This window comes from Miniopterus schreibersii, assembly GCF_964146895.1.
Source record: "Miniopterus schreibersii genome assembly, chromosome: 4".
NCBI classification, from domain to species: domain Eukaryota; kingdom Metazoa; phylum Chordata; class Mammalia; order Chiroptera; family Miniopteridae; genus Miniopterus; species Miniopterus schreibersii.
The window spans coordinates 79,362,732-79,375,299 of record NC_138105.1 but is presented as its reverse complement, the minus strand read 5'-3'; the positions used below and the strand labels follow the sequence as shown (position 1 = coordinate 79,375,299).

General features: G+C 47.4%; 1 protein-coding gene across 1 annotated transcript in view; it reads right to left on the bottom strand.

The window, feature by feature from the left end:
• Positions 1-12,568, bottom strand: part of DPYSL2 (dihydropyrimidinase like 2) — a 65,824-nt gene that overhangs the window by 26,038 nt on the left and 27,218 nt on the right. The window contains exons 4-6 of the mRNA XM_081133891.1: positions 4,376-4,540; positions 1,099-1,160; positions 499-579 (exon numbers count right to left, since the gene is read on the bottom strand). Of these exons, the coding sequence (XP_080990017.1) occupies positions 499-579; positions 1,099-1,160; positions 4,376-4,540 (308 nt within the window). The remainder of the gene's footprint in view (positions 1-498; positions 580-1,098; positions 1,161-4,375; positions 4,541-12,568) is intronic.

The following is a 12,568-nucleotide window of genomic DNA, read 5'->3' as shown; positions in this document are numbered from 1 at the left end:
TGTGTGTCTCTCTGTGTGTGACTGCAGGTGGCTCTGAAGACCTGGATTAAAGTTACTCAGGCAAGATGTAAAAATGGCCCTAATCCCAAGATCCCATGAAGAGAAGGGCTCACTACCCTGTCCCCAGTCCTGCCTGAGCTATGGCAGATCAATCACAGCCTCCCAAATACATGCAGCTACTCCCCTGGGATGCTACAGTATAAAATGTTTGCATGTGGGGGTCCATGTCCCACTCCACACAGACAGCTACATCACAGCACGGAGAGAAACAACATCTCTGTGGAAAGGGAACAGGCTACGTGTCCTACAGAACACACCAAGAGGTGCCTGCGCCACACGCCGTCAGTGAGACTGTTAGCACAGCACCGCAGGATGGTTACATCAGGCCCCCCTGCTTTTCCACCTGAGAGCTGAGCTATAGAAGTCAGCCCTTTCTCAAGCCTGCCTCTCATCCTGTGGTTCATGCAGAAAGAAATGGTGGAAAGGAAGGGACGGTACCTCTGCGATGATGTCACCATTCTCTGCGTGGACTTGGGCAATCGCACCAATATCCCGGATCACACTCAGTACTTCATAGATCTGAAAGGAAGGAGTTGGGGTCAGAGACAGGGACTGCCAGCTTCCTGTTCGCAAGCACATCCCTCTCCCTGTCAACCACAGGGATCAAAAATGCCACTCCTCTCCTCCGCTGCTTCTACAAGCTGGTTTTTTCACATATCCCGAGGGCAATGCTTCTGGCCACATGTGGCAGAGCAGAAGCTCTCAGTAATTAACAGAGGCGGAGTAACCTAAAAGGATGTAAACTGGGAGTAAGAAGCTCAGAGAAGATCACAGATGACACCAGGCTCTGAGTGCACCTCTTGACCACGCTGTCCTATGGCATGCTGATTCCAGAGCCTGGTAGAACACCGGTCCCAGGGGGTCAGGGCACTGGGTTCACACCCTCCCTAAAGGTAAAGTTTAGCAAGGACTTTATCCACCAGCCATTTCCCCTGAAGCTAAGGGATGTGCATACACTGGAGGCAGCTTTCAAAACAACAGTAGTGGCCCCAGTACCAAATGCCAGTGAACCTGCTCAGAAAAGCCAACTTTTCTTACCTGGGAATCTGTTAGCTGGAAGCGATCTTTGAAAGCCATGTACACGAGGAAGGAGTTTACCCCTGGAGGACAGACAAAGTCACAGACAAAATTCATGACTGTAACAGATCATCCAAATAATGTGGAAGGAAATAAAAAAGTTCCAATACCATGCATACGTGTATATGTACAGGGTGGGGCAAAAGTAGGCTTACAGTTGTTTGTATGGAAAAAGACATGCAGGTTATTATTATTACAATAGCTTTATTAACTCTGTGTTTCACGTACCCACAACTGTAAACCTACTTTTGTCCCACCCTGTCTATAGAGAGAAAGAGCGACAGATGGAGACTCAGAGAGGTTGATAAAGCAAATGGGGCAAAATATAAACAACTGGTAAATCTGGGAATGGGGGGGAAAGTTCTTTTTAGCATTCTTGCAATTTTCCTCTAAGTTTAAAACTATATCAAAATGAAAAGTTGCTGTTATTTGTACACCCATACGAATACATAGCATTACTCACAGTACCAAAGAGTGGAAGCAGCCCAAGTGTCCACTGACAGATGAACGGATGAACAAAATGTGGCTGGATAGCCGTCTAATGGAATGTCATTCAGGCTTAAGCGGGAAGGGAATTCTTGAGGCAGGGTAGTAAGGAAAATTCCTTGGCAAGTAAAATGGGGAAACTGATGGCTAGCTGAACAAACTGGCCAAGCAATTTACAGCCAGATACAGAAGGTCACCAGGGTTAAAAGCCCCAGGTGCAAAACTGGCTCCAGACCTCGCCCCAGGATGACCTTTCCTCCCCTGGCATATTGCTGGTCTTGTGGATTAAAACCCCCTGACCTTTCCTCCCTAGAGATAACATCTAGACCTCGGTTGTATTTCAGCTCCAGGCCCAGAAAAGCAGCAAAACCAGGCGGGCAAGGCCAGGACCAGCTGCAATGACTAATGACCCCCTGCCCTGGGCTGACCATCAGGGGAGACCAGGATCCTGAAAGGACACACCTGGGAAAGCTGATGAATATTCTGTTAAGATCTTCCCATAAGACTCCCCTAAACTCCCAGCCTTTAAAGCTCCTCAAAACAAAGGAGCCAGCCAGCCTTCCAGGGAACACCTTCCTCCTCTTCTTCCCTCACAGGAGTGCATCTCCTAAATTCTAAGAGTCCCCATGAGATTTGCAACCAGGGGAGCACTGGACAGCAGCAGCTCATCCTGGGCTAACCCCCTGAACCTGTCTCCAAGGCCCTCTTTTCTCTGACTTTGCAGGGAGCTGACAGCAGCCCTGCCTCAGCTCATTTCTTTCCTATATCATTTTTAAAGAACCAAAGCAGCACCACCTAAGCTCTCCTGTTGCTTCTATTCTAAACCCTTCCTTGTTTCACTGTCCCCAGGTTTAATAAATATACTCTCAAAATCACCTAGAGTCATGTTGTAAAATCTTTCCTGCACAAAGTGAAGAACCCACACACTACCGGTGCCCGAGGCAGACCAGCTCCCTCTGGTCACCTTTCCAGTAACATTCTGACACATGCTACAACATGAATCAACCCTGAGGATATTATGCTAAGTGAAATAAACCAGTCACAAAAAGACAAATACTGTAAGATTCTACTTATATGTCAAATTCATAGAGATAGAAAGTGGAATGGTGGTTGCCAGGGGCTGGGGAGAGGGGGAATGGGGCATTTTTGTTTAATGAGGACAGAGTTTCAGTTTGGAAAGATGAAAAGCTCTGGAGATTGATGTTGGGGATGGTTGCTCAACGATGTGAATGCACTTAAGGCCACCGAACTGTACACTTTCAATGGTTAAGATGGTAAATTTTATGTTATGCTGTATTTTACTGCAATTAAAAGTAAAAATTAACACAAAAGTTCCCCCCAACTATTGTGACTTTAACAAGAAAATGGATTAGAAGATCCTGTTGATGAAGATCTATAATAGAAGTCTTTTCTTTAGTAAACAGACTGCCTTCCATGCTGATTTTTAAGAAAAGGTCCTTGAGTGTGACAGGCATATATCGAAATTCTCATCCTGGTATTTTATAGTTCTTGCCTCCCTAGGCACCAAAACAATATCCCTGCCCAACATTCATCACAATGGTAAACAATTGTACTGACAATCTCATAGCCGTGGAGCTTAATTCAAGCCACCCGGGTGCTGGAAGCTGCTTAAATCCAAGCCTGAGGGCATCTCAGTCCTTCTCCGCTGCCAGGCAACAGTTGTTATGGTAACTCTCTTGGCTGAGTTAGAGTAGATTCATCATAAGTACCAAAAGTTAAATCTTGGCATTCTCAAAAGTGAGAAAGATCAAGGGTTAGCTACTTTCTTTTATGTTGGATCTTCATGTTAGAAAGAATCTTAAGATATCTAGTTCAATACTCTCCTGTAAGAGACTTTTTTTAAAAAATTGAGACTCAGAAAATTCAAGTGATTTGTCCAAGGTCATATAGCTAATTTGTGGAAGAGCAAAGCAATAAACCTAAGACTCCAGATTTTCATTCAGGGCTGCTTCTAGCAATCTCTGGATATCTACCATATCTATGTCTAGCAATTTCCCTCCTGCCATTTTACTCACAGCTCATGGGACTTCTGAGCTTAGAAGTCTTCAAACCCAAAAGCAATAGGTGCTTCCCCAAAAGGTAAGGTCCAAGGAGGTCTACAAGTGACCCAGGAGTCGAGTCTAGTTACAGCCAAGTTCAAGGGGACCCTAGAAGACGATGTGATCTGGCAACACCACCCAAGACCCCAAGGTTCCTATGGACAACGAGGTCCCAGAGGTACTTTGAAGTAGTCAAGATTTCTCCAGCCTCCCTGGAAATCTGTAAGAACCCAATCCTTGGAATCCTGCTCCCTAAAATAGTCCTATGGTTGTCCCAGGGCCTCCTCACCCTCAAATCTGTCCTGGTTCTTCCAGGTTTGCAGCAAGAAGCTGCTCAAGTCCTCTACTCCAGATCCCAGGAACCCACCTATGACTGCCCAGAATCCTCACTGGCACATCTTGTAGCCTCAACACCCCAACCTGGCTTGGGCATATGGTTCCCTCAAACCAATAAGCTGCAAACAGTTGTTACATAAGAAAAGGTCCCTGGCATAAGGCTCGGGGCCCCATATCAATGAAAGCTTCTATTGCTGCACTGGGTTTGGCCACCTCCAACCAGGATGAGCTATTGCCAAAGCCCTTACAGGCCTGGGGTGAAGCCCAAAAGTGATCTATAAGCACCATTCACAGAGCCTGTCTCCACAGGGCTGTGCAAGTTCATGTACTGAGGGTGTTGGGTCAACGAAACCTACCGTGGTCCTTCACCAGGGCCTCCATCTCCTCTTGGATGCCCTTGTGCCACTCGGTGATGTCCACGTGCAGAGAGTAGTCACAGCAGGACTTGCTGTCGGCCCATTCCCTCCACTGGTCAAAGGCAGCCAGCAGGCTTGTCCCAGGCTCTGGCACAACATGGTCAACTAGAAAAGAACAGATATTTGTCATCACCAACAAAAGCCTCAAGGGCCACAGGCCAACAGCTGTTTTCCCATTTCAACCCTGAACAAGCCTTCTTGGTTTCAAAGTCGAGATGGTGATCTCTACAACCAGCTTCTAAGAATCCACTTAAACCAGCTGACTACCCAAGAGGGAGAAAGCAGAAACTTGGCATGGCATGGCTACTCCAGTGAAACCACGCATGAACTGCCCAGATCTGATTTCCCAGCTCAGAGTCCCTGAAAGTACACACCTTGGGCACATTTCTCGGACAATGAGTCATTATGGACAATGGCAGTGTCAAATGGCCAGGCAGAGCTGCCAAACCCTTCCTTGTGTTGATAGCTGCTTGTGAGACGCCCCCCACCAGACAGCAAGGAACTTGAAGTTGCTGGAACCTAGCCATGCAGACAGGGCCTTTTAAAAGATCCCCGGCATATCCACTCTCTCATCACCACTCGTATTTCTGCAGCATAATACCACTTTGTAAATTAAGGGAGAGCTTTCATCGTAAGAGTTCAAAGTGTTTTAGAACTGTGGTCATTGTTATATTATTATTGAGCTCGGCTGATCTGGGGACGGAGGACTCTGGAGTCAGGCTGACCTGAGGTTTTGGGTTAGCTACTTAATCTCTACTACCCTGAGTTTCTGTGTGGGTTTAAAATAGGGATATTGCCTACCACATACATTTGTCATGAGAATTAAATGAGACAGCATATCAACCTTAAGTCACTCCCCTATTTAAATCCCCAATGGCTTCCCCTTACTCTTCAGATAAAGACTGAAGTCCCCAACAAGGCCTACATGCTCCCGCCCAGCTTGGCCCATGACTACCTCTACCACCTCACCTTGGAGCACCTCCCCTTCACACTCTGTGCTCCAACAACACAGGCTGCCTTTCACTTCCTACAACATCGCCTGCTCCCTTCGCAAGGGGGCCTTTGCACATGCTGAATCTCCTAGGTCTTGGAGAGCTTTCGCCCAGTTAGCATGGCAACAGGAAGTTTACAAGAACTATTACTACTCATCTTCCACACAGAGACACTAAATTATAAACTGAAACGACTTGTCCAAGGTCAAATCAAACTTGTGCAACAAAGAAGTTAAACCCCAGGACTCCTGACGCCCTTAAGCAATGAATCATTCTTCTAAATAAAATATTGGATTTTCTACACCCAGGTAAGCAGTTCTCGGCTAAAAAAATGCCAGCCCAAGCAATGCTAGTGGGCTCAGATTTCTGAAATGGATCAAACCTTGCAGATGCTGCTAAACTGGAATCAACTGAGCTTGGCTCTGTATGTCTCAAAAATGTGGACACCTAAGCTGAATTTTCTTTTGACAGAATTTAGTTTTTATAAGTAGTAATATATACAATTAAATAGGTGCATACATAGCAGGTACTGTAATATAATGTTGTCTAATGAAAGCAATGAGGATGTGTGTACTTCTAAGTCTGTTCCATCTGTAAAATGCCAACACAAAAACCCTGACAAAACAACTCCTGGACCGCCCGGCCAGTGTGGCTCAGCGGTTGAGCATCAACCTAGGATCCAGGAGATCCCGATTCGATTCCTGGTCAGGGCACATGCCCAAGTTGCAGGCTCGATCCCCAGTGTGGGGGGGCGTGTAGGAGGCAGCCGATCAATGACTCTCACATCATTGAGGTCTCACCTCTCTCCCTCTCCCTTCTTCTCTCTGAAATCAATAAAAATATATTTTTTAAAAACCAAACACACAAAAAAACCAAACAATTCCAGAATCTCTTCTTAAATTGTGTTCCCCTGCTTGGGAAGGGACAGGGGGATGGGGAGGTGGGGAAGTTTGGACAGAATTTCCCTCGTCACACCCCACACCCCTGGCTGTGTCTCTATTCACCCTCCAAACCACTCTTCCTAAGCAGCCAGAAGGATCTTAAACCTTTCATCAGATCCTGTCACTGCCTGATTAAATCCTTCAGTAGCTGGCCACCATCTTCAGAGTAAAAATTCAAACTCCTTCCCTGGGTCCTGTGGATCCAGTCCTGGCTCATCTCCCCCACATACTCTGCCACCTGCCCCCAGCTCATCACCATCAGGCCACCGCAGCCGTTTTTTCAGCCTTTGACCAGCCCAACCCCTCCCAAACTCCAGGCCTTTGCACAAGCAGTACCCTCTCTCTGCAAATCCATTCCCCTTGCTCTTTACTTAAGCATCTTCCCCTCCTCCTTCTCATGGGGCTAAATGTCACCATCCCAGGGTCACATTCCCATTTGAAGGCATTTCTGTATCAGTTTCCATAATTTACTATCTAACCACTCCCCACTAGGTTCTACATGCCCTCACAGCAGGGAATAAGTGCCTAGACACAGTAAGTGCTCATTAAATGTTTTCAACAAATGAAGGGCTGTTCTCCTGCAGCTCACACTCCACCTAGCAAGACCAGGTCAAGCCCAGAAGGAGGTGTTCTCCTGGGAACACACCCAGATTTTCCTGCTCAACCCCAAGAGTGTACAAGATCATCTCGTGCTATGCTCCTCACACTTCAGGGTATATGAAAGTCATCTTGAGAGCTTATTAAAACATAGGTCCCTGGCCATCACCCTGAGAGTTTCAGATTCTGTAGGTCTGGGCTGGGACCTGAGAATTTGCATTTTTAATAAGGTCCCTGGGGGCTAATGTGTCTGCCTCCGACCACTTCAACATCACTAAGGGCAAATCTTTTTCTATTTACTTCTCCTGCCACCTCTATTCACTTGTGCCCATTTTACTGCACAACAGCATTATCACTTACAAAAACAATTCGGTTCCCTGGCTGTCATACTGTGGCTTCCCTCCCCATCCACAAACAACTCCTACAGTTGTGAACCCTTGAAAACTCAGGACGCAGACAAAGCTGAGGGCTTCAGGGAAATAAACATGTTTCCTCCAAGAGCCCATGACACTCAGAAACGTGTCCATGAAAAGCTCCCACATGTTTTCCCACAGTTTTCTTTCCATAGAAGCTCTCCTGGGAAGAGCTGCCTCAGGGAACAGGGCAGAATGTCATGCTCACTTCCGGAGGGAGCAGAGATTCCCCACTGAGGGCACAAGCCTCAAATGACCTGCACGCAACTCACAGGCCTTTCCTCGAGTGACTTTCCTAAGCTATCTGTCGCTACACGAGCCTGGCTTTTGCCTTGCAGCTGACTCCTCTCTGCTTGTGTAAGACGCAAGGGAAAGCTCGTCAACCCAGCCTTCCACCGGGGAGTGAAAAGAAGATGGACTTGGGCTCGACGGGCCCCAAGTTCTGCTTCTGTTCTTGCAGCTCTCTCTTACTGCACACGTTGTCTCTGGGAACTCTATTTCTCCATGTATAAAGCATGGGCATGAAACCACCTAGTGTGCAGGGCTGCAAGAAGGTTAAGAAATAGTGTGTAAAAGCACCCGGCAGAATGGCTGCTACACAGTGTTCGTTCCCCCAGGATGAACAGACGAAATTCCACTTGGTTTCAGCAACAGGCCTGTGAATCTGGTTTATGAGACAGCCATCGACATGCCCCAGGACACTGGCCTGGATTTAGGAGTTACAACCAGCGTCTAGAAGTGCTTTTATCTAGAAGACACCGGCTATTTCCAAAGGACTGCCATTACTTCTCTTAAAAACTGTCAAAGGACCCTAAATTGTTTAACAGCTTTATTCAGATATAATTCCTGCACCATGCAATTCACCCATTTACACGGTACCATTCAATGGTTTTTAGTGTAGTCACAGAGTTGTGCAACCATCATCACAATTTATTTGTAGAACATCACCCACAAAAGGGGAATTACCCAAAAAAGAAACCCCGGACCCATGAACAGTTTCTCTCCCTATTCCCTCCTGGCCCTGCTACTCATTTGCTTTCTGACTCCATAGATTTGCCTATTTTAGAAATTTCAAACAAATGGAATCATACAAGATGTGGTCTTTTGTGTCTGTAAACTGCAAAGTGCTGGTCAAATCTGACCAACCATCACTCCTCTTCTCTGTGCCCCCCAAAGCACTGAGCAAGAGGACTGGCCTGCGGAAGGCTAAGACCAAACGTCCCGTGCCTCTGGCAAGCAAGGCCTTGGCCACCTTTAGTGCTGGAGCGCTGGGCAACCTCTCCCTCCAAGGGGCCCTGCATGGGATCGTGCCAATCTAAGAGCCCTTGGGGCGCCACCAAAGCCCTCGGGGCACACAGCCATCCGATCCATCAGCCATCTAGACTCCCGCACCGCGCTGGCTTTAAAACCGCAGCCCTCCTGAATGCTGGCGAGGGACCCCGCTGCCTTAGGTTAACACTAGTGGAAGAAAGAGTGGCTAACTTTAACCTCAGGGTAATTCGTATACTTCAAGCATGGGAATAATAATAAAAATAATGAACATGTATCGAACACTTCCTATGTGTCCGGTCCTGTCCTCCACGGTTTATCCCTTTCATCTTTAGACCAGCCCCTGACGTCGGAGCCAGTGTCAGCCCCAGTTTTCAGTTGAAGCAGCTGAGGGACGTGAGATTAAGTAACCTGCTCACGTTACTTAAAACACACCCGGCAGAGGGCCTGGCAGACAGAAGGTGTGCAACACCCACACCACCCGTGCCTCGGCCAAGGCAGGCCCGGGGAACTCCGGAAGGTGGTCACTAATGTGTCCTTAGCGGATGCGGCTACTGGGGGCAGAGATGGAATGTGGCCCCAGAGCCCCTATTCTTAACCACCCCTGCTCGAGGGAGCGGGGAGGGGCACCAAGAAGTGAAATGCAGCCTCATGCCTTTATTGTTTATAACTACAGCAAGTAGTTCAATAATTCAATAAACCTAGAGGAAAACTGTGTAATTAGCCTGATTGTCACAGGCATAGTAACCTGTGCTCCTAACTGCTTGAACCTGGAGGCCCTTGAGTAATGACTTCTCCTTCCTATACTTTCTCGAACGTAATCTTGCTTTTAAGACTAGACAGTACATTCACATAAACCAAGTGGCGCCGTAAGCAACTGTTCAGCATCCAGCAATCACTGTTAGAATCATTAAGCCAGAATCTGGCAGGAACAGGGCTGAGGCAAGGCCCAGTAAAATGTATTTATAAACCAAACAAACAAACTCTTAGGTGATCTGATGAGCAGCCAGCTTTGGAGGAAATGAAGAGGTAAACGTTATAAGCCGTGCCCTTAAAATATTTAAAATCTAGTTGGAAAAACAAATACATTAAAAGGTAACCTAGGAAATGATTCTGCTTGATCCTGGGGCTCTGCCCTCTTCCCAGCCTATCCTTTCTATCAAGTTCTAGAAAGAGCTAGACGCTGTTGATGCCCCAAGGTCTTACCTCCCATTCCCTCTTGGCTCACTGCAGCCTTGGCTCCTCCTTGCCCCGCAACGTGCTCCTGGTTCATCCCACCCCTGTCCCCGCCAACCGCCTTCCACGGCATGGGGTGACCCCCTTGACATCACGGCCTCTACCATCCACACCTGCCCAGCTTCCACACACCGCTCTGAAATCTGCCTCTGCTCTCTGAGTACTTCCCGGCTTCTCTTTCTTCCCCACATTTTCAATGCTGGTGTCCCCTGGAGCTCCGTCCTACTTCATTAGAGTCCACTCACATTTCCGACATTTATTCAAAAGGTCCTGAGCTGGGGATCTGAACAGCGGAACAGCAGGTCCTTCTATGGCTGGCCCAGCTGAGGCTCCTTTCTTCCTGCTCCTGTCTCACCTCTCATTCCTCCAGCCACATCCTCCCTCATCCCTCCTAATCTCCTTCCCCATTCCTCTGCTTCCCCCACTCTTCCTCAAGGCGCCTTGGGCTCAACACTCAGCAGCTGAGGAGTGGAACACTCTACAGTCTCAGGCAAATCCCTGTGATAAGCAGTTGGAAGCAGGTGGGACCCACAGGATGCAGCACTTGTCAGGGGTGGCTCCTGCTGCATGAAGGAAGCTGCCCATCCAAAAGCTGAGACTGGGCACCTGGGGCTGCCCACACCTGCAGCCCATGCCCCCTGCCCACCAGATTTCCTTTCTGGTGGCCTGGGCCTGCTGGAATGAGGTTCCCTATTCCATCCAGCATGCTGGAAGAAGACTCTGAGGTTCCAGGAGGCAGGGCCAGAAACAGAGGGTGGGAAAGGAGAGGTGGTAACAGGGTACAGAGAAGGCACAGACCTCAACCCCAGTGCTACTTCTGATATGAAGATGACCTTGGAAAGCCATCTTCAGCTTTTCATTCCATTTTCACAATGGTTATGCAATACAGGCATAACCAGAGCTCCCCCCTTTAGGGAAATATATCCACCCATCCAGAAGTATTTTTTAATGGGAATGGAATGATTGAACCATGTTATAACTGCACACCACTGTTTGCATTTATTTGATAGCAACAATATTAACCTCACATCAGTATAGCTTTTTAGTGGTTCACAAAGGGCTATCACGTGCCTTATCTCATTTGCTGCTCAAACTAGGTAGCCAGGACAGGTTCATGATGCTCCTGTCACAGATAAGGAAATTGGGGGCCACAAGACTCGCATGAAGTCGTGCACTCACTCACTGGCAGAGCTGAACCCAAGCCTGCCTTATTTTATAGCCTTTCCTACCCACCACCTTTTCTATCATCGAAAACATATGCAAGATCATCTAAGTGGACAGCTAGTGAACTTAACCCAGTGGACAGAGAGGGGAATAGCCAATAAGAGCCAGTGAAAGTTAATTTGGGGCACCAGATAAAGAGCTTGTCAAAATGTCAGCAGCTCATAAAACCCTTTTCTTTGAGGCTTGGGGTAGTTTGCACATGGCCTGCTTGCATGCAAGATCAAAGGCCAGGCTAATGAAATCTGTGTGCGGTGATGAAGGGTCGTTTATAATGTGTAAATCCTAAGAGTGACAAACCAAACGCTGAGTAGAAAGAAATCCTCCCCTTGACTCATCAAAAACAGCCGTGCAGAGACAGAAGAGCAGGGAGTCCATCTGTAGGCAGCATGGGGTCAATCTTCCCAGGAAGGGGTCCACCAGAGTCAACTGGTGGACATGGGGAGGGAAGGCCCTAAGTAACCCAACTTCGCTAGAACCAGCTTTACTTGAAAATCAGCCTCCGTGGCAGGACCTGGTAGATTGCTCTCGGCTCTACTCAGAATGGATGTGTATGGACTGAGAGATCCTTAGGGAAGATTTCATCACACCCTGAATGGTAAGAGTGCTGTTAAACCACCAGGAGTGCTTAAAGGACTTCAGTCGTCTGCACAATGATGCTACTAATTGTGTATGAGTCTCATTTACTGATATAAGCAAGCCTGGCAGACTCTAGTTGAAGAGATAGTTTAGTGGCTAAAGTCAGGTTCACACCCAGGGACCTAAGAAATTGCTGTATCTTTTTTTTTTTTAATATATTTTTATTGACTTCAGAGAGAGGAAGGGAGAGGGAGTGAGAGATACAAACATCAATGATGAGAGAGTCATTGATCAGCTGCCTCCTGCATGCCCCCTACTGGGGATTGAGCCTGAAACCTGGGCAGGTGCCCTGACCGGGAATCTAACCGAGATCTCCTGGATCACAGGTTGATGCTCAAAGGCTAAGCCACGCCAGCTGGGTGCTGTATCTTTTTACTGATGAGGAATGTGATTCCCAGGGAAGTTTCAAGAGTTGCAAAAAGACACAGAATGAGATGTGCCATTATCAGAATTAATCCTAGGTCTGAATCCCAAATGTGTACTGTTTCCTTTACCTTTTTCTTCATAATAGGAGAAAATATTACCTATAATCCTGCCATCCTACCAATAACTATTAATCTTTTTAACTATTAATCTTCCATATTTGTTATGTGCATATATTTTATGTGGGGGTAATCACAGGGCATGCTCACTTTTAAAAAAAAATATATGTCTTTATTGATTTCAGCGAGAGGAAGGGAGAGGGAGAGAGAGAGTTGAAACATCAATGATGAGAGAGTCGTCATTGATCGGTTGGAGCCCGCAACCCGGGCACGTGCCCTGACCGGGAATCAAACCGCGATCTCCTGGATCCTAGGTCGACACTCAACTGCTGAGCCATGCCAC